Here is a 22,032-nt window from a genome sequence, read left to right on the forward strand (position 1 = left end):
TATCAGTTACTTCTACTTACCAAAGTAATGTGTCCAAAACAAACAGCAGTAGGGGAAGAATATACCAGGAAGAATATACTAGGGATGTAATCTTAGAGTAAAGACAGCAAATAGCTGGAAAGAATCTACCATAGAATCCAGTGTTGTTGTTTATTGAAGTATAGTTAACACACAGTGTTATATTAGTTTTAGGTGTACAATATAGTGTTTAAACAATTGTATACATTACCCAGTCCTTACCAAGATAAGTGTACTCTTTCCTTTTTTTTTTTTTTTAAGATTTTATTTATTATTTGAGAGAGAGAGCACGCAGGTAGGCAGAGGGAGAGGGGGGAAGCAGGCTCCCTGCAGGGAGCCCGATGCCCGCTCCATCCCAGAACGCAGGGATCATGACCTGAGCTTGACGGCTGAGCCACCCAGTTGCCCTGATAAGTATACTCTTGGTCCCCTTTTTTTTTCATCCACCTCCATCTGCACATGCTAGATCTCTTAAGAGTCTGTTTTTGGTTTCTCTCTCTTTTTTTTTTTCAGTTCCCTTATTTTGTTTCTTAAATTCCACATATGGGTGAAATCATATAGTATTTGTCTTTCTCTGAGTGACTTATTTCACTTAGCGTTGTACTTATACATTATATATATATATTAATTAGTATTATTATAAGTATAATGAGTATTATGTGTACTTATACATTATACACTTACACATTATACTCTCTAGGGTCCATCTGTGTCATGGCAGATGGCAAGATCTCATTCTTTTTTATGGCTGAGTCATATTCCATTAGTATGTGTGTGTGTGTGTATATAAATGGAGTACATTCATCTTTGGATAGACACTTGGTTTGCTGCCATATCTTGGCTATTATAAATAATGCAGCAATAAACATAGGGGTGCATAGTGTTTTCATTTTCCTTTTTTTGTTGTTAAAGATTTTATTTATTTATTTGAGAGACAGTGTGAGAGAGACAGCATGGGCACAAGTTGGGGGCAGAGGGAGAGGGAGAAGCAGACTCCCTGCTGAGCAGGGGGCCTGATGCGGATCTTGATCTCAGGACCCCAGGATGCTGACCTGAGCCAAAGGCAGACACTTAACTGACTGAACCACCCAGGTGCCCCATGTTTTCATTTTCTTCGGGTAAATACCCAGTAGTGGAATTACTGGATCATATGGAATTCTATTTTTAATTTTTTGAGGAGCCTCTATACTGTTTTCCACAGTAACTGTAGCAATTTTAATTCCACCAAAGGTGCATGAGGGTTCCTTTTCCTCTACATCCTCACCAACACTTGTTATTTCTTGAGTTTTTGATTTTAGCCATTCTGACCAGTGTGAGGTGATATCATTGTAATATTGATTTCCATTTCCCTGATGATGAGTGATGTTGAGCATCTTTTCATGTGTCATTGGCCATCTGATGTCTTCCTTGAAAAAATGTCTATTCAGGTCCCATTTTTAATCGCCTTGTTTGTGTTTTGGTGTTGCATTATATATACTGAATAGATACCGAATTATTTTGGATATTAACCCCTTGTCAGATATTATTTGCGAATACCTTCTCCGATTCAGTAGGTTGCCTTTTCATTTTGTTGATGATTTCCTTTGCTGTGCATGAGCCTTTTATTTTGGTGTAGTCCCAATAGTTTGATTTTGCTTTTGCTTCCCTTGTCTGAGGAGACATATCTAGAAAAATAATTTCTGTGGCCAGTGTCAAATTACAGCCTGTGTTTTCTTCTAGGAGTTTTATAATTTCAGGTCTCACATTAAGTCTTTAATCCATTTTGAGTTTATTTTCGAGTATGGTGTAAGAAAGTGGCCCAGTTTCATTATTTTGCATGTAGTTGTCCAGTTATCCTAGCACCATTAGTTAAAGAGGCTGTCTTCTCCCCCATTGTATGTTCTTGCCTTTTTATTGTAGATTAATTGACCATATTTGCATGGATTTATTTCTAGGCTCTCTGTCCTGTTCCATTGATCTGGTTTTGTGCCAGTACCATATTATTATTATTGTTGCTGTTGTTGTTTTAGATTTTTATTTATTTATTAGAAAGAGAGCATGAGCAGGGGGAGGGGCAGAGGAAGAGGAAGAAGCAGACTCCCCACTGATCTGGGAGCCCAATGCCAGGCTCAGTCCCAGGATCCTGAGATCATGACCTGAGCAGAAGGCAAACACTCAACCAACTGAGCCACCCAGATGCCCCAGTACCATATTGTTTTGATTACTACAGCTTTGTAGTATATCTTGAAATCTGGGGTTGTATACCACCAGCTTTCTGAAGATTGCTTTGGCTATTCAAGCTCTTTTGTGGTTCCATGCAAATTTTAGTATTATTTGTTCTAGTTCTGTGAAAAATGTTGTTGGTATTTTGATAGGGATCGCATTGAATGTATAGGTTGCTTTGGGTAGTATGAATATTTTAACAATATTCTTCCAGTCCATGAGCTGTCTTTCCATTTGTTTGTGTCATCTTCAGTCTCCTTCATCAATATCTTATAGTTTTCAGAGTATAGGTCTTCTGACTCCATCGTTCAGTTTATTCCTAGGTATTTTATGACTTTTGGTGTAATGGTAAATGGGATTGTTTTCTTGATCTCTGTTTCTGCTACCTCCATTATTAGTGTATAGAAATGCAGCAGAGTTCTGTATGTTAATTTTGTATCCTGAAACTTTACTGATTCATTTGTCAATTCTGACAGTCTTTTGGTAGAACCTTTGGGTTTCCTATTTATAGTATCGTGTCATCTGCAAATACAGACAGTTTTACTTCTTCCTTATCATTTAGGATGCCTTTTATTTCTTTTTCTTGTCTGATGGCTGTGGCTGAGACTTTCAGTACATGGAATGTTGAAATGTTGAAAAAAAGTGGTGAGAATGGATGTCCTTGTCTTGTTCCTAGTGTTAGAGGAAAAGCTCTCAGTTTTTCACTATTGAGTATGTTATTTGTGGGTTTTTTATATATGGCTTTTACTGTATTGAGGTATGTTCCCTCTAAACCCATTTTGTTGAGTTTTTAATCATGAATGGATATTGTATTTTGTCAAATGATTTGTCCACATCTACTGAAATTGTTACACAGTTTTTGTCCTTTCTTTTGTTAATGTGATTTATCAATGCTGATTGCAAATAGTGAGCCACCCACTCTTGCATCCCTGAAATAAATCCCACTTGACCATGGTGAATGATTTTTTTAATGTATAGTTGGATTTGATTTGCTAATATTTTGTTGAGGATTTTTACGTCTCTGTATCTCGGAGATTTTGACCTATAGTTTTCTTTTTTTGTAGTGTCTGTCTGGTTTTGGTATCAGGGTAATTATGGCTTTGTGGAATGAATTTGGAAGCTTTCATTACTGTTCTGTTTTTTGGACTAGTTTGAGAAGACTAGGCATTAACTTTTCCTTCAGTGTTTGGTAAAATTCGCCTGTGAAAGCATCTGGTCCTGGACTTTTGTTTTTGGGGAATTTTTTTGATTATTGATTCAATTTCATTGCTAGTAATCAGTGTGTATAAATTTTCTGTTTCTTCTTCATTCAGTTTTAGGATGTTACATATTCCTGGGAATTTATCTATTTCTTCTAGGTTGTCCAATTTGTTGGTATATAATTTTTCATTGTATTCTCTTAGAATCATTTGTATTTCTGTGGTATTTGTTGTTATTTCTCCTTACTCATTTCTGGTTTTATTTATTTGAGTCCTTTTTTTCTTGACGAGTCTGGCTAAAGGTTTATCAATTTTGTTTTTCTATACAAAGAACCAACTGCTGGTGTCATTGGGCTTTTTTTTCCCCCAAGTTCCTTCAGGTATAAGATTAGGTTCTTTATTTGAGATTTTTCTGAAATAGGACTGTATTGCTGTAATCCTCCCTCTTAGAACAATTTTTGCTGCATCTCAAAGATTTTGGACATTGTGTTTTCATTTTCATTTGTCTCCATGTATTTTGAGATTTCCTCTTTGATTTCTTGGTTGACCCATTCATTGTTTAGTATCATGTTATTTGTGTTCTTTCCAGATATTTTCTTATGGCTGATTTCTAGTTTCATACTGTTGTGGTTGAAAAAAATGCATAATATGATTTCAGTTTTCTTTAATTTATTGAGACTTGTGGACTAAGATGTCATCTATCCTGGAGAATGTTGCATGTGCACTTGAAAAGAATCTGTAGTCCACTGTTTTGGGATGGAATGGTCTGAATATATCTGTTAGGTCCATCTGGTCTAATGTGTCATTCAAATATTCTCCATTGATGTAAGTGGAATGTTAAAGTCTTACTATTATTGTATTACTGTCAGTTTTTCTCTTTATGTCTGTTAATGTTTGTTTTATATATGTATCCTATGTTGGGTGTATAGATACTGATAATTTTTATATCCTGTTGTCCTTTTGTCTCTTGTTAGAGTCTGTTTTAATGTCTATTTTGTCTGGTGTAAGTATTACTACCCTGGCTTTCTTTTCACTTCCATTTGCATGGTGAATGTTTTTATATACCTTACTACCTTTTTTTTTTTTTTAAGATTTTATTTATTTATTTGACAGAGAGAGATCACAAGCAGACAGAGGAGGAAGCAGGCTCCCCGCTGAGCAGAGAGCCCAATACGGGGCTCAATCCCAGGACCCTGAGATCACGACCTGAGCTAAAGGCAGTGGCTTAACCCTCTGAGCCACCCAGGCACCCCTCCCTTATTACTTTCAATCTGCATGTGTCTTTAGCTCCAAAGAGAGTCTTTTGTAGGCAGCATATAGGTTGTGGGTCTTGTTTTTAATCCATTCAGTCACCCTATATCTTCTGATTTGAATGTTTAGTCTATTTACATGTAAAGTAATTTTGAAGGGGCACCTGGCTGGCTCAGTCAGTAAAACATGTGACTCTTGATCTCTGGGTCATGAGTTCGAGCCCCACTTTGGGCATAGAGCTTACTTTAAAAAAATTAAAAGAAAATAAATCTCTTAAATAAAGTAATTATTGATAATCGTGTTCTTTTTTCTTTTTTAAGATTTTATTTATTTGACAGACAGAGATCACAATTAGGCAGAGAGGCAGGCAGAGAGAGAGGAAGGGAAGCAGACTCCCCGCTGAGCAGAGAGCCTGATGTGGGGCTTGATCCCAGGACCCTGGGACCATGACCTGAGCTGATGGCAGAGGCTTTAACCCACTGAGCCACCCAGGTGCCCCGATAATCATGTTCTTATTGCCATTTTGTTACTTCTTTATGGTTGTTTTTGTCATTATTTTTTGTTCATTCTTGTCTTGCTGTCTTTCCTTGTAGTTTGGTGGCTTCCTTTAGTATTATGTTTGAATTCCTCTCTCTTTATTTTTTTTGTATCTATTACAGGTTTTTTATTTGTAGTTACCATTAGGTTCATATATAACATCTTATGCCTGTAGCAGTCTATTAAGTTGATAGTCACTTAAGTTTGAACTCATTTTAATAGCACTAAATTTTTACTTCCTTCTCCCATATTTTATGTATATGATGTCATACTTTACATCCTTCTATTTTGCAAATCCCTTGGCTAATTTTTATAGATATAATTGGTTTTACTGCTTTTGTGCTTTAACCTCCATGCTGGTTTTATAAGTGACTCATCAACTACTTTTATTATGTGTTTGCATTTTACCTGTGAGATTTTTTCCTTTCATCATTTTCTTATTCCTGATTATGGCCTTTTCTTGCCAAAGAATTCCCTTTAACATTTCTTATAAGGCTGGTTTAGTGATGAACTCCTTTAACTTTTGTACATTTGGGTAATTCTTTATCTCTCCTATTATGAATGATAACATTACAGGGTAGAGTATTCTTGTTTGCAAGATTTTTCCTTTTAGCACTTTGAATATATCATGCCACTGCCTTCTGGCCTGCATTGTCTCCTGAAAAGTCAGCTGATACCTTGTATCAGCTGTCCCTTGTACAAGGGAAATCCCATAAAGCTATGAGCTGACTTTTCTTTTTTCTTGTTGCTTTTAAAATTCTCTCTTTATCACTACTTCTTATTTATTGTATGTCTTGATATGGTCCTCCTTGGGTTTATCTTGTTGGGGGCTCTCTGATTCCTGGATCTAGATGTCTGTTTCCTTCCCCAGATTAGGAAATTTTCAGCTACTATCTCTTCAAATAAGTTTTCTGCCCCCTTCTCTGTCTTCTTCTGGAATCCCTATAAAATGAATATTGTTATGCTTGATGCTATTGCAGAGTTACCTTAACCTGTTCTCATTTATTATTATTCTTTTTGTTGTTGTTGCTGTTCAGGTTAGTTGCATTTCATTAAGCTGGCTTCCAGATTGGTGATCCATTCTTCTGCTTCCTCTAATCTGTTGTTGATTACCCCTAGTGTATTTTTAAATTTTAGTTATTGAATTCTTTAGCCTTGACTGGTTCTTTTTAATATTTTCTCTTTGTTGATGGTCTCACTGAGATCCTCCACTGTTTTCTCAAGTTCAGTGAGTATCTTTGTGACCATTACTGACCATGCCTGAACTCTTTATCAGGCATATTGCTTATCTCCATTTCTTTCTTTTTTTTTTTAAGATTTTATTTATTTATTTGACAGACAGAGATTACAAGTAGGCAGAGAGGCAGACAGAGAGAGAGAGAAGGATGTAGGCTCTCCAAGGAACAGAGAGCTCGATCCCAGGACCTTGGGATCATGAACTGAGCCAAAGGCAGAGGCTTTAACCCACTGAGCCACCCAAGCGCCCCACTTATCTCCATTTCATTCAGCTCCCCTCCTACGCTTTTTGATATGGGCTTCTCTCTGTAATTAGCTGTGGAAGGTCTATTCTGCCAGTCTTCAAGTTGTTTTCAGAGTTAGTGTTCTCTATATATTTTAGATATTTATCCCTTACCAGATGTGTGATTTGCAAATATTGTCTTCCATTCTGTGGGCTCCTTTTTCTCTGTGGATAGTATTTCTTGATGTACAAATTTTTAAGGTTTTCATGGACTCAAGTTGTTTATTATTATTATTTTTTAATGTTTGTTAGAATTTACCAGCAAAGCCATCAGGTCCAGGACTTTTCTTGTTGGGTGATTTTGATTACTAATTAAATCTCTTTGGCTATATGATAAGCCTTCTCAAAATTATTTTAGCTATTCTAGTTCTTCTATCTTTCCATTCATGTTTTAGGATAATGTTGTCTATGTCTATGAAAAGTCTTCTTGGAGTTTTGATAGGAATTATGGTAAACCTTTTTTATCAATTTGAGGGAGATTGACATCTTTAATATGTGGATTCTTGCATTATATGAGCAGTATATGTGTCTATTTATTTAGGTCTTTGATTTCTGTCATCAGCATTGTATCGTTCTCACCATATAAATTCTTTAAATGTTTTGTTAGATTTACATCTAGGCATTTCATTCTTCTGAGTAATTATAGATGGCATTGTAGTTTTTATTTCAGTGTCCTTTTCATTGCTAATATATAGAAATGATTGATTTGGGTATGTTTGTTTTGTAAAAATTACAGGAATTTTTTTTGTAGATTCCTCAGGATTTTCTATGAAGATAGTCATATTGTTTTATCAAATTTTAACATACCATATTTGCCTTATATTTTTTTAAGAATTGAACAAAACAATTATAATTCCATTCTTCTACTTCCCCAGAGATGGTTATCACTATCAAAAATTCAATGCTTATTGTTTTCATATGTATTCTTATACTTCTACTATTTTACATGTTTGAATATTCATGGACATTATATATTTTCTAGGTTTTGTTCCCTTCTGCATTTGATTTTTTTAATTGGACATTGTTTCTTCCCTAGATTTATCCCTGTTACAGAGTGAAGCCAAGTTTGTTCATATAGCTGCTGTGTGGTATTCCAATGCATCAGTATATATACTTCGGTTGATGGACGTTTAAGTTGCTTCCACTTTTTTGCTGTTTGTTCCAGTTTTATTGATTTCTAAGAGTTCATTGTATATTCTGGATTCTTTGTGGTTATTTGTGTTGCCAGTATCTCCTCCTATACTTTGGTTTGTCTTTTAATTTTGGTGGTAGTGTCCTGTGTTGTAAAAGTTCAGACGGATGGATAAATCATTTCTTTTATGGTTTTGAGTTTTATGTCTCATTAGATATAGTCCTACTCTGAGATCATAATAATATTCTCCTGTATTTTCTTATTAAACCTATCTGGAGTTGATCTTTGGTCTCAGTGTGAGTCTAAAGTTCTAATTTTATTATTTTCCATTTGAGTAGACAGTTGTCTTCAAATCATTTATCAGTAGCCCATTCTTTACTCATTGATTTCTAAGATTACTCCTATACTATCCAATTTCTTTATGTGCTTTGGGTCAGTTTCTGAGCTCTTCTGTTTATCCCATTGCTATCTCTGTCTATCCCTGCATCAGTAACTATCTTAGTCTCCTAATTTTTCTAGCCCAAGATAAGCCTTAATAACTGCTTGAATGGATCTTCTTTTAAAGAATTTTAGCTATTCATATTTCTTTCCTCTTAAGTATAAATTTTTAAGATAATCTTGTGAAATTCCACGTAAAATCTGTCGAGATTTTGATTGAAATTGATATTTTTACTTTTTTAGTCTGTCCTATCTCTCCAGTTAACTCAAGTCTTCAGTAGCCTTCAGTATTCTACATCTACGAGTGAATTTCTTTATCTTTAGTGTTTTTAGCAGTTTTTTGGATATATCTCAGATTTCTGAGTTATTTCTTTTGTCATGTCATCCACCCAGTATATAACTAAAGTTTAGTATTTTTTAACCTTTTGGTATATCTAGATTTCAAAAGAATGAATTAAGAAACTGTATAAATGTATAAAGTAACTTTTCAGTACTAGGAGAAAGACAAAATACCATTCAGCAAGCTTGAATCTTCTTGAAGAACAGAATTTTGTAAATAGGAAGGCAGTGTGCAGGAAAATGCCTTCTTTATTTCTTTATTGTTTTTGTGGAATATCTGATCTTTTGGCCTATATGAGTTGAGTGGAGTTTGGGGGGAGTTTTTTTGCATTTTATGTGCCTTGAGTAAACTAAGTCAATTTTTTAAAAAGATTTCTATTTATTTATTTGACAGACAGAGATCGCAAATAGGCAGAGAGGCAGGCAGAGGCAGGGGGACGGTAGCAGGCTCGCAGCTGAGCAGAGAGCCTGATGCAGGGCTCGATCCCAGGACCCTGGGATCATGACCTGAGCCGAAGGCAGAGGCTTTAGCCACTGAGCCACCCAGGTGCCCCAAACTAAGTCAATTTAAAAAGGAACTTAATTCCTCATCGCAAGAAAGAAATGATGAGGAGTGCCTGGGTGGCTCATTGAGTTAAACCTCTGTCTTCAGCTCAGGTCATGATCTTAGGGTCTTGGGATCAAGCCCCGCATCAGGATTTCTGCTCGGCAGGGAGCCTGCTGCCCGCCCCCACTCTCTCTCTGCCTGCCTTTCTGCCTACTTGTGATCTCCATCTGTCAAATAAATAAATAAAATCTTAAAAAAGAAAAAAGAGAGAGAAATGGTGGTTATGTGACATGATGGAGATGTTAATACTGCAGTGGCAATTATTTTGCAGTATATAAGTGTATCGCATCAACAGGTTGCATACCTTAAAATTACACATTGTTATGTCTGCTACATCTCAGTAAAGCTGGAAAAAATAAGGAATTGATTTAGTTATTATACTTAAGTAGATCTGGAAAAAATAAATAAATGTAATCCTAGGACTACAGTGCTGATTTTTAGCAGCAAGAGAACCACACCATGACTAAAAGTAAGTATACATTGCCATCCCCACCCAAGATTTAGAATAGACAGTGTTAGTAATTTCAGTATGAATTATTTGTAACTCCCATTGTAAGGTCCTAAAACCATTCATAAGCCTTCCAAGCTGCTACTCTTCATTGAGCAAGTATATAACTGATCATATGAATAAACACACAACAGAACACATTAAAATTGTTTTTAAGTCTAAATCTGTGGTAGCTGGTAATTGGAGAGGCAGCATGGCCTAATGGTGGAGAACGTGGACTTTGGAACCAGACACTTCCTCGTTCTAATACTGGCTCTGCCACTTACCCACAATAAATAAGGTAGTTAACTATTTTGTACTTCAATTTCCTCATCTATAAAATGAGAATAATAGTAGCACCTACCGCCTCGTTTTGTTACAAGAATTAAGTCTATTAATATATATAAAGCCCTTAGAAAAGTCCCTGGGACATATGAGGAGCTTCATAAGTGTTAATATTAAGGTATTCTTGTTGATTGTTATCAGAAATATCTCTAATTCTAAGGATCTTACATATATTGAGAATAGTGTATGTAAGTACCTACTTCTATAGCTGGCATATGGCATGAACACAATAAAATGATACGTATATTATAACTATGAAATGTTCATTTTTCTTATTTAGTTGCTTTGACTCTGTATTTGCCTGCAGAATCCTACTTTGTTCCATAAAAAAAAATGGGGTCATCATTGTTTTTGAGAGAGTATTACTTCATCAGTATAATTATATTTCAGCAGTGTAATTTTTAATAATTATAATAACGGCTATTTACTCATATATGCTACACAGTGTTCTAGGTGCTTTACCCACATTATATTATTTCTAGGTCTTAAAACAATCCCCTACTGTTTCAATGAGATGCACTTTTTTCAAGGTTCAGAATGAAGGGATATTTTTGATAATTTCTAAAGGGAGTACTTTGAGGAAAACACTAACATGATTTCTTCAACAAACATTTTTAGATTAAAGTCAAGATCTTAGTGTTGTTTAAAAACAAAAAAACAAAAAAACCCAGGTGGCTCAGTTGGTTAAGCGACTGCCTTTGGCTCAGGTCATGATCCTGGAGTCCCGGGATCGAGTCGCCCGTCGGGCTCCCTGCTTGGTGGGGAGTCTGCTTCTCCCTCTGACCCTCTCCCGTCTCATTATCTCTCTCTCTCTCTTCTCTCATTCTCTCTCAAATAAATAAATAAAATCTTTTAAGAAAAAAACATTAAAAATGGGGCACCCAGCTGGCTCAGTCAGCGGAGCATGTGACTTTTGATCTTGGGGTTGAGTTCCAGCCTCTTGGATGTAGAGATTACTTAAAAGTAAAGAATCTTTGGGGCACCTGGGTGGCTCAGTCGTTAAGCGTCTGCCTTCGGCTCAGGTCATGATCCCAAGGTCCTGGGATGGAGCCCCGCATTGGGCTCTCTGCTTGGCAGGAAGCCTGCTTCTCCCTCTCCCAGTTCCTCTGCTCATGTTCCTACTCTCACTGTATCTCTCTCCGTCAAATAAATAAATCTTTAAAAAAAAAAAAGAAAGTAAAGAATCTTTTTAAAAAAATGAAGTGATGAAAATCTGACTATATTAATTCCCATAGTGTGAAAATAATCTTAACCTTAAAGTAATTTAATTTCAGTAGTTTACATTAACCAAGTTTGTGTAAGTAGGGGAGTTAACCATTATTACAAACACATCCTTCATCCACTATAACTGAAAGTAGCCATCCTGAAATGAACGGACTGGGCAATTTGGGTGACTAAAGTAGCTAGATGCATGTATTTTGGTTTTTGAAGGAAGAGAGGATAAGAGGTTTAGAAGAAGCAGGAAATGTGGAAGAGAAGCAGCAGCCTCCAAATGAGAGAGCGCTTCCAGGGACAGCCAGGTTTCCATTAGGGAAGAGAAGGGAAGCCTGTCAGGGAGAAGGCTGAGAAGTAGAATTTCCACTCAGTGTAAAATAAGCCATTATCATCATTATCAGTGTCATCATCATCATTATTAACATTAGATTTTGTGATTAGCTGTTGTGTAATACTATTCTTACTTTTGGATGCTTGAATAAACTTTATGCTGTGGTATTGCTATATCACTTATTGCTGATTGAATATATTTTGTTTTCTGTGGAAGTTTGACTATCAGGCCTGTGATAATAAACATCAAAATATTTATTATCCTATCATACTTACTGGGAAAGCATGTTTAATCTCATTTTTGGAATAACCACCACATGGCAAGCTCTAATCTGCTGCTGGAAATACAAAGACATGTAAGATATGATACCTCTTCTCAAAGAATATGGGTTAGTGAACTGACTAGAACATACCCGTGTGCTTCCAAGCACACATGCCCTCAGACTGTTAGCAGTGGGCACCTCTGAGACAAGGAAATGAAAGGGATGAGATAGTAAGGGGAGCTTTCCATTTTTAGTGTGTGTTTTTTTGACTATTATTTAAAAGAAAATCATATGGTTCATTAATAAAAACACTAAGTAAGGGGCGCCTGGGTGGCTCAGTGGGTTAAAGCCTCTGCCTTTGGCTCAGGTCATGATCTCAGGGTCCTGGGATCGAGCCCCGCATCGGGCTCTCTGCTCCGCGGGGAGCCTGCTTCCTCCTCTCTCTCTGCCTGCCTCTCTGCCTACTTGTGCTCTCTGTCTGTCAAATAAATAAATAAAATCTTAAAAAAAAAAAAACACTAAGTAAGAATTTATGGAAGTCATTGTTTTTCTGTGTAACAATTAAAAGGAGGAATTGTGTTTTTCAAGCCTTTGTTTCTTTCAGGCAGGAATACCAATGGGCCCAATGCCAGCAGCAGGAATGCCTTACCTGGGACAAACGCCTTTCCTGGGAATGCGTCCTCCGGGCCCACAGTACACTCCAGACATGCAGAAGCAGTTTGCTGAAGAACAACAGTAAGAGACCTCAGAATCAAGCATAAAGACGCATGATAGCTGCTATTTTAAGAACAGTTCTTTAATGCAGATTTGAAACCAGTACAGTTGTGTCACATTTAAGATACTTGCAATACATTTTTATATATAAGTTTTAAGCAAGAACAGATCTTATGGCTCCTCTAATTCAACCCTGTAATTTTACATTTAGGGAAAATGCAGTTCAGAGGTTGCAGTTTCTTGTCAGCCCCCATCACGTAGTTACTAGCAAAGCCTGGACCCGAATGTAGGCCTCCTGATGCCCCAAGCATTGCTCTTTCTCCTGTACAACACTGCCTTCCCAAGTCAGTTTCTTTTTTGTCTACCTCCCTGGCCGTTTTTTGAGATTATTTCTGAATGCAAAAGATTGTCCCTTTCTTTTGCAAATTAGACAAGAAATAAATTCATATCTATAACTTAGGTAAATCATTTTTTGGACTCATTTTGTATATTTCAAAATTAATGGGGAAATAGTGTTGTCTTAAGAAAATCAGATATAGGGGCGCCTGGGTGGCTCAGTGGGTTAAAGCCTCTGCCTTCGGCTCAGGTCATGATCTCAGGGTCCTGGGATCGAGCCCCGCATCGGGCTCTCTGCTCAGCACCGAGCCTGCTTCCCTTCCTCTCTCTCTCTCTCTGCCTGCCTGTCTGCATACTTGTGATCTCTATCTGATAAATAAAATCTTAAAAAAAAAAAAAAGAAAATAAAAAAAAAAGAAAATCAGATATAATTAGCAGTGAGGGTTTTCATTCTAGAAGTATAAGGTGATATTGCTGAAACTGTTAGAAGTATGAATATAACACAGTTGATAATCTCTGAAGCTAGTTCTTTACTAGATTGTTTTTCCTTCAGAAAACGATTTGAACAGCAACAGAAGCTCTTAGAAGAAGAAAGGAAAAGACGCCAGTTTGAAGAGCAGAAGCAGAAGCTCAGACTTCTGAGTAGTGTGAAACCGAAGGTAATATATTCCACCACCGCAGCCCGCATCCGCCCTGTGTGTGCCTCTCACTCATTCAGGGGATTCTGTCCCCTGGGCACCAGCCCAAGCTCAGGTTGTGGTTGATTCATTTGGGTCTAAAAAGTGAAGAATTCTTCTTTTCCTGTAAGACACTATTATTGAACAGAATGGGATATCAACCATCATCATCTCAGGTCTTTTTTACTACCACTGGAATGTTCATGATCTTTTCTCGGGAAGATTAATAATTGATTTTAATACTAATTAATATAGGATACTTAATATCATTTGTGTCCTGAAGTATTTATAAATGAACCCTTTAATATTTTTGTGTTTTATAGATTGTCATTTTATGCATTTCATATACTTACACACTTGTCAGTGTTTTTCTGACTTGGAGAATTCCCTGTCAGAAGTTTGTGGTAAAAATATTGAAAACAGACCAATATCTGTACTTTCAGTTTGGGAGGATCTAGGATGAAGTGAGCCACAAGTGAAGATATATGCATATATCTGTTGTCTCTTAGACAGGAGAGAAGAGTAGAGATGATGCTTTGGAAGCCATAAAAGGAAACTTGGATGGATTTTCCAGAGATGCTAAGATGCACCCTACTCCGGTATCACACCCTAAGAAACCAGGTAATTTTAATTTAAAATTTTCCTTTTATTGGAAGGTGATTTCCTGTGTGTTTAATTGACCATTATGTGTATGTGGAGAGTCAGTGCTCATCTCATCCTTCAAGCTGAATAAAGATTTGGATGTTTTAAAATTTGTAGGGGGTTAAGAATAACATATCATTAACAGATGAAGAGTTGTTGAATCTTTCAGCCAACCAAGTACTCTTTTCTGCTGGCATATATTACGTTGATAAATTTTCCTTAGACCCTTGTATTGTAGTACCTTTTATAGGTGATATCAGTAGGGAATAATATAATATTGGCACAGTTACTGGTTCTTTCTGGGACAGCTTTAACTCTGTCTTATTAAATTCACTTGATAGATTCTCATTCCAGATGTGCCTCAAAGTAAGATATATAGCAAGCTTGAAAAGAGAATGGATATAGCAGTCAGAATGAGTTCAGAAAGGAAAAACGTAAATAAAAATGAAAATTATAAGCTACTATAACTACTTAGGAAGTAATTGAAAAATAAATATTGGAATGTTTAAAACTGGAACCTGCGTGGAACTTAGAAGAAGGAGAGGCGGAGATGAATGGTCATTGTTAGGACAAACACTGTTCTGTCCATATAGAATGCCCTCTTTCGATAACTAGGTGTAGTTTGACAACCTCACTGTTAAATAATAAATTGTTTTGGTGTTTAAGAGGTCTCAGGAGTTCAGTCAACATGCATGCAGTTAGCTCTTTCTAGTTAACTGCTCTGTGCTTATCCAAAAAAAAGATTTTTGAAGCAAGCTCAAGAAGTTTCCAGAGCTTCTCCAGATAGGGACTTAACATAAAGTACATAAAAAAAGTTTTCAACCTTTTACCCACCAAAGACATCTACTAATACCCCTGCCCCCCTGACTGTTTACCTTAAGATATGGAATTTACAAACAATCACATAATTTTATACTTCTTCTTAATCATATATATCACTGTTGAGAGTTTATAAACCAAAATATACATGACACATAGGTTAACATAATTCCAGTCAAATGCAAAGAAATATTGGTTTAACATTTGCAGCCTTACTGCTGGTAAATAGGGTCCATTTAAAAAATACTCAGAGTAGCTCTCGGTTTTCCATTATTACCATTTTCTACCAGTGCTGGTCTGAGAACCCAAATTAAGAACTTAAATCCATACTCGTGTAACCATTTTTAGGAAGGGTTGGAGTTCATTGGGTCATGGCTTTTTGTTTTTTTAAACAAAATTAAATAAGACAGCAGTTTTGAATATTCATTTTGCATCTTTCATAAAACCCAGAAGCATTGAAGATTCTATGAATCCAAAAGTGTCCAAAAAGGAAGCACGTGGTGTCCCCATTTTTCAGATGAGAGCCCTTTTTTAAAAAGGCTGCTCCTGTGGCATTAGACTTTAGTAAATATTAAAGCAATTTAAAGTAGTTAAAAATGTGAAGAAGCTTTACATGTAGAAAACCCTGAAGACCACCAAAAAAAAATGTTAGAAATAGTACATTAATTCAGATAAGTTATAGAATACAAAATCAGTATGTAAAAATCTGTTGCACTTCTATACACTAACAGCAAACTATCAGAAAAAGAAATTAAGAAAACAATTTCGTTTATACTTGCATCAAGTAGAATAAAAAACCTAGGAATAAATTTAACCAGGAGCTGAAAGACCTGTATACTGAAAACTTGAAGACATCGATGAAAGTAATTGAAGAAGACACACACACAAAAGGAAAGATACTTTGTGCTCATGGATTGGAAGAATGAGTAAAATGTTCATGTTACCCAAAGCAATCTACAGATTTCAAGACAATTCCTATCAATATTCTAGTGGCATTTTTCACAGAAATAGAACAATCCTAAAATTTGTATAGAACCACGAAAGACCTCAGATAGCCAAAGTGGTCTTAAGAAAAAAGAAAGCTGGGGCTCCTGGGTGGCTCAGTGAGTTAAAGCCTCTGCCTTTGGCTCAGGTCATGATCCCGGGGTCCCGGGATCGAGCCCCGCATTGGGCTCTCTGCTCAGCGGGCGGCCTGCTCACCCCCCCCACCTGCCTCTCTGCCTACTTGTGATCTCTCTCTCTGTCAAATAAATAATTTTTTTAAAAAAACCTAAAAAAAAGAAGAAAGAAGAAAGCTAAAGGCATGACATACCCTGATTTTCAAAGTATATCACAGAGCTGTAGTAATCAAAACAATATGATACTGGCATAGAAACAGAAACATAGATCAATGGAACAGAATAGAGAGTCCAGAAATAAATCCAAACATATATGGTCAATTAATTTATGACAAAGGAAGCAAGAGTACACAGTGGGAAAAGGACAGTCTGTTCAATAAATGGTGTTGGGAAAACTGAACAGCCACGTGCAAAAGAATGAAACTAGATTACTGTCTTATACCATACACAAAAATTAATTCAAAATGGATTAAAGACTTGAATGTAAGACCTGAAACCATAAGACCCTTAGAAGAAAACATAGGTGGTAAACTTTTTTTTTTTTTTTTTTTAATTTTTTTTTATTTTAATAAACATATAATGTATTTTTATCCCCAGGGGTACAGGTCTGTGAATCGTCTGGTTTACACATTTCACAGCACTCATCATAGCACATACCCTCCCCAATGTCCATTTCCCCACCACCCTCTCCCATCCCCCTTCCCCCCTGCAACCCTCAGTCTGTTTCTTGAGATTGAGTCTTTTATGGTTTGTCTCCCTCCCAATCCCATCTTTTCATTTTTTCTTTTCCTACCTCCCCCCAAACCCCCCCACCTTGCATCTCCACTTCCTCATATCAAAGAGATCATATGATAGTTATATTTCTCCGATTGACTTATTTCGCTAAGCATGATACCCTCTAGTTCCATCCACGTCGTCGCAAATGGCAAGATTTCATGTCTTTTGATGGCTGCATAGTATTCCATTGTGTATATATACCACATCTTCTTTATCCATTCATCTGTTGATGGACATCTAGGCGCTTTCCACAGTTTGGCTATTGTGGACATTGCTGCTATAAACATTCGGGTGCACGTGCCCCTTCGGAGCACCACGTTTGTATCTTTAGGATATATACCCAGTAGTGCAATTGCTGGGTCGTAGGGTAGCTCTATTTTCAGTTTTTTGAGGAACCTCCACACTGTTTTCCAGAGTGGTTGCACCAGCTTGCATTCCCACCAACAGTGTAGGAGGGTTCCCCTCTCTCCGCATCCTCGCCAGCATCTGTCATTTCTTGACTTGTTAATTTTAGCCATTCTGACTGGTGTGAGGTGGTATCTCATTGTGGTTTTGATTTGTATTTCCCTGATGCCGAGTGATGTGGAGCATTTTTTCATGTGTCTGTTGGCCATCTGGATGTCTTCCTTGCAGAAATGTCTGTTCATGTCCTCTGCCCATTTCTTGACTGGATTATTTGTTCTTTGGGTATTGAGTTTGATAAGCTCTTTATAGATTTTGGATACGAGCCCTTTATCTGATATGTCGTTTGCAAATATCTTCTCCCATTCTGTCAGTTGTCTTTTGGTTTTGTTAACTGTTTCCTTTGCTGTGCAAAAGCTTTTGATCTTGATGAAATCCCAATAGTTCATTTTTGCCCTTGCTTCTGTTGCCTTTGGCGATGTTCCTAGGAAGAAGTTGCTGCGGTGGAGGTCAAAGAGGTTGCTGCCTGCATTGTCCTCAAGGATTTTGATAGATTCCTTTCGCACATTGAGGTCCTTCATCCACTTTGAGTCTATTTTCGTGTGTGGTGTAAGGAAATAGTCCAATTTCATTTTTCTGCATGTGGCTGTCCAATTTTCCCAGCACCATTTGTTGAAGAGGCTGTCTTTTTTCCATTGGATATTCTTTCCTGCTTTGTCGAAGATTAGTTGACCATAGAGTTGAGGGTCTATTTCTGGGCTCTCTATTCTGTTCCATTGGTCTATATGTCTGTTTTTGTGCCAGTACCATACTGTCTTGATGATGACAGCTTTGTAATAGAGCTTGAAGTCTGGATAGGTGGTAAACTTTTGACATTAGTTTTGGCAGTGATTTTTTTGGATCTGATTCCAAAATCAAAGGCAACAAAAGCAAAAATAAACAAGTGGAACAACATCAAGCTAAAAAGTTTCTGCATAGCAGAGGAAACCATTGACAAAATGAAAGGCATTCAACTGAATGGGAGAAAATATTTGCAAATCATATATCCGTAAAGGTTGATATTCAAAATATACAAAGAACTCATACAGCTCAATAGCAAAAAAAAAAAAAATCTGATGACAAAAAATGGGCAAAGAATCTGAAGAGACATTTTGCCAAAGAAGACATACAAAATGGTCCACAGGCACATGAAAAGATGCTCAACATCACTAATCATTAGGGAAATGCAAATCACACTGCAAACTATAATGAGATGCCACCTAACACCTGTTAGAATGACTATCATAAAAAAGACAAGAAACAATAATGTTGGCAAGGATGTGGAAAAAAGAGAACCCTCATACCTTGGTGGTGGGAATGTAGGTTGGTGCAGGCACTATGGAAAACAGTGTGAAGATTCCTCAAAAAATTTAAAATAGAGCTACCATATGATCCTGCAATTCCACTACTGGGTGTTTATCCAAAGAAAATAAGAACACTAACTCAAAAAAAATATACAGGGGCGCCTGGGTGGCTCAGTGGGTTAAAGCCTCTGCCTTCGGCTCAGGTCATGATCTCAGGGTCCTGGGATCGAGCCCCACATCGGGCTCTTTGCTCAGTGGGGAGCCTGCTTCCTCCTCTCTCTCTGCCTGCCTCTCTGCCTACTTGTGATCTCTGTCAAATAAATAAAACAAAATCTTTAAAAAAAAAATACACACCCCATGTTCATTGTAGCATTATTTACAATAGCCAAGGTATGGAAGCAACCTAAGTGTGCATTGATGGATGAATTGGTAAAGAAGATATGGTGTATGTATACAACAGACTACTACTCACCATAAAGAATGGAATCTTGCCATTGGCAACAACATGGATGGACATTGCGGGTATTAGGCTAAGTGAAATAAGCCAGAGAAAGACAAATACCATATGATTTCACTTGTACCTGGAACCTGAAAAACAAAATGAAAGAACAGAATCGTAATTGACAGAGGAAAGTGGGAGCCGGGTGAAACTGGTGAAGGTGGTCAAGAGGTTCAGACTTCCAGTTATAAAGTAAATGTCATGAGGTTGTAATGTACAGCGTGAGGACTATAGTCAATATGTAGTGCATATTTGAAAGTTGGCTTAAAGTTCTCATTAAGAGGGGCACCTGGGCGGCTCAGTGGGTTAAAGCCTCTGCCTTCAGCTCAGGTCATGATCCTAGGGTCCTGGGATCGAGCCCCACATCGGGCTCTCTGCTCGGTGGGGAGCCTGCTTCCTCCTCTCTCTCTGCCTGCCTCTCTGCCCACTTGTGATCTCTGTCTGTCAAATAAATAATGAAAAATAAAATCTTTTAAAAAAAAGTTCTCATTAAGAGAGAAAAAAAAATTTTTGTAACTTTGGTGACAAATGGTAATTAGACTTATTGTGGTGATCATCTCACAGTGTATATACCATTATGGAATCACTGTGTTGTACACCTGAAACTATGTAACTGTATAGTTATAACTACGTATATAACTACATAGTTATATACGTATATAACTGTTATAACTACGTATATAACTACATAGTTATATAACTACATAGTTATATAGTTATATAACTATGTAGTTATATACGTAGTTATAACTATATATTATATACGTAGTTATATACGTAGTTATATACGTAGTTATATACGTAGTTATAACTATGTAGTTATATACGTAGTTATAACTATACAGTTATAAACTATATAATATATATTAGCCACACCCCAACAACAACAAAAAAGGCAGGTTGAGAGGCACATGGTTCCGTTTGAAGCTGGTTGCGGATGATGGATGGGCAGAGCTAGAGATAGGGCTGACGTTGCCTTCATCTGTGTATCTGTGTGACTCTAGTTTTTAAAAGTTGATTTATTTAAAATAAATTTTTTGGATTTTGAAAAAAGAATGTGAAGAAGCAAAAACAATATTATTAAATGAAGTCCCTATAGGCAAGGCTTATTACATAAGTAAACCTCACATTTAACAGTAAAGAGCTACAATGATGTATAGACTTTAGAGCCAAAGATCTTTTAAACATAGTCCTCAGTCGGGGTTTATTATCTTAAATTGACCTTTGAGTTGTTTCACTTAGCACTTTATGGTGTCCTGATTTTGTTGCTTTTTACAGTACCACCTCAGTATTTTGTTTACAATGTTCTTTTGTAATTTTCATTCCTCAAGTGGTAGCTTCACTGATGTGAACTATGTATGCAAAGTGTGTGGGTTAGGTGTGGTATATTTAAGATGACAAGAATGTATCAATCATTGTTTCTAACTGGCATAATGAAATTTAATCATCAGAGTATGTATCTGTCCAGAATGTATTCAGCAGAATGGAAGAGGTAGGTTTTCTAAAATGTGGCACATACTGATTTGAGAGGATATTATCCAAACAACTGACTTGGGTGTCAAAAGTCATCACCACTTGGATGTAAACTGTTAGTGATCTCGGGGACAAAATTGGTATGAACCTAATAAAAGAAGGAAGGGAATTTTGAGTTTAAATTTTTTTGTTTTTGAACAAAATGTAAAATACCTATAAAATTGCTTTTTTTTAATTGCTTTTTGAAAGGAAAAAAATTGTGTGTAAATAAACATCGAAGTGTTTTTCATTCATTTAATAGTTCCATTTGACTCTCGTTGCATGTTAGTTCTTGTTCACCTCTGCTATTCATGTTTCAGTATATTCTTTTGGAATTGTACTACATCTTAATTTCTTTTTTCCTTGTTGATTTTCATTTCCGTGTGTTTCATTGCCATTTTCCATTTTGCAGATTATCCCACATCATCTCATTCTACTAAAACTGTCTCCCCATCATCTGCCTTTCTTGATGAAGAAGAATTCAGTGACTTTATGCAGGGGCCTGTTGAAGTGCCCACATGTGGTCCTTCTTCCACTTCCCAGCCTTTTCAGTCTTTCCATCCCACCACCCCACTTGGCCAGTTGCATACACAGAAGGCTGGAGCACAGCCTCTCCCTCCAGGTCAGATTCCAGTGTCTTTTGCCTTACATGGTGTCCCTGGGCAAATTCCTTCTTTCTCTACTGCTGCAGCCTCATACAATGTACAGAAAGCAGGTAACTCCTAGAATATTAATGAAACCATTCTTAAGATAATCTTGGGTAATTTATTTCTCTTATATAAGTAAAATGATACACTGTTGTTGGTAAAGAAACATGTACCTGAATGTATGACTACTACTCAAATTCACTAAAATGAGAATCTAGATTTTTTAATTCTGGGGACCTCACATTCTAGAAAAATGATTTAAAACTCTTGCTCCTAAGTAAGGAATTATTTAAACCGTCTTTGAACTTTAAAAACAAACTGATTTCTACAGAGTACTCTTGTTTGAGAAAATTGCCAATATTGAGAAAATTACCAATATTAGAATATTTCACTTTCTAAAGTGAAACTGAAGTTACTTTCACTTTAGAAAGTTCTCTCTCTGGTTCAGTGGTAGAGCACTTGGGGGTCAGAAGCCTGGGTTCCCTATTTATAGTCAGTGTGTCCTTGGACAAATCTTTAAACTGTACCTTAGTTTAGCACTTGTGAAAAGATGGGGGGGGTGGGGACAGTTAAACCTTCATTTCTGAGACATAGATCCTAGCAGACATATACTTAGTCCAAAATTCCTCAATAGGCAGATGTAGAAACACACCCAGAGATGACA

The 22,032-nt window shown here is 36.7% G+C and overlaps 1 protein-coding gene across 8 annotated transcripts in view; it reads left to right on the forward strand.

Annotated features, from left to right (window-relative positions):
- The window catches only part of SYNRG (synergin gamma), an 87,031-nt gene that overhangs the window by 13,028 nt on the left and 51,971 nt on the right, over positions 1-22,032 (forward strand). For 7 of the 8 annotated variants that reach the window (XM_080826229.1, XM_080826235.1, XM_080826228.1 and 4 more), the window contains exons 4-7: positions 12,487-12,617; positions 13,486-13,591; positions 14,119-14,230; positions 21,134-21,436. In XM_080826229.1, coding sequence (XP_080682355.1) covers positions 12,487-12,617; positions 13,486-13,591; positions 14,119-14,230; positions 21,134-21,436 — 652 coding nt within the window. The remainder of the gene's footprint in view (positions 1-12,486; positions 12,618-13,485; positions 13,592-14,118; positions 14,231-21,133; positions 21,437-22,032) is intronic. The other variant, XM_080826231.1, reaches the window with a different exon arrangement.

The sequence above is a fragment of the Martes martes genome (assembly GCF_963455335.1).
Source record: "Martes martes genome assembly, chromosome: 16".
Classification (NCBI taxonomy): domain Eukaryota; kingdom Metazoa; phylum Chordata; class Mammalia; order Carnivora; family Mustelidae; genus Martes; species Martes martes.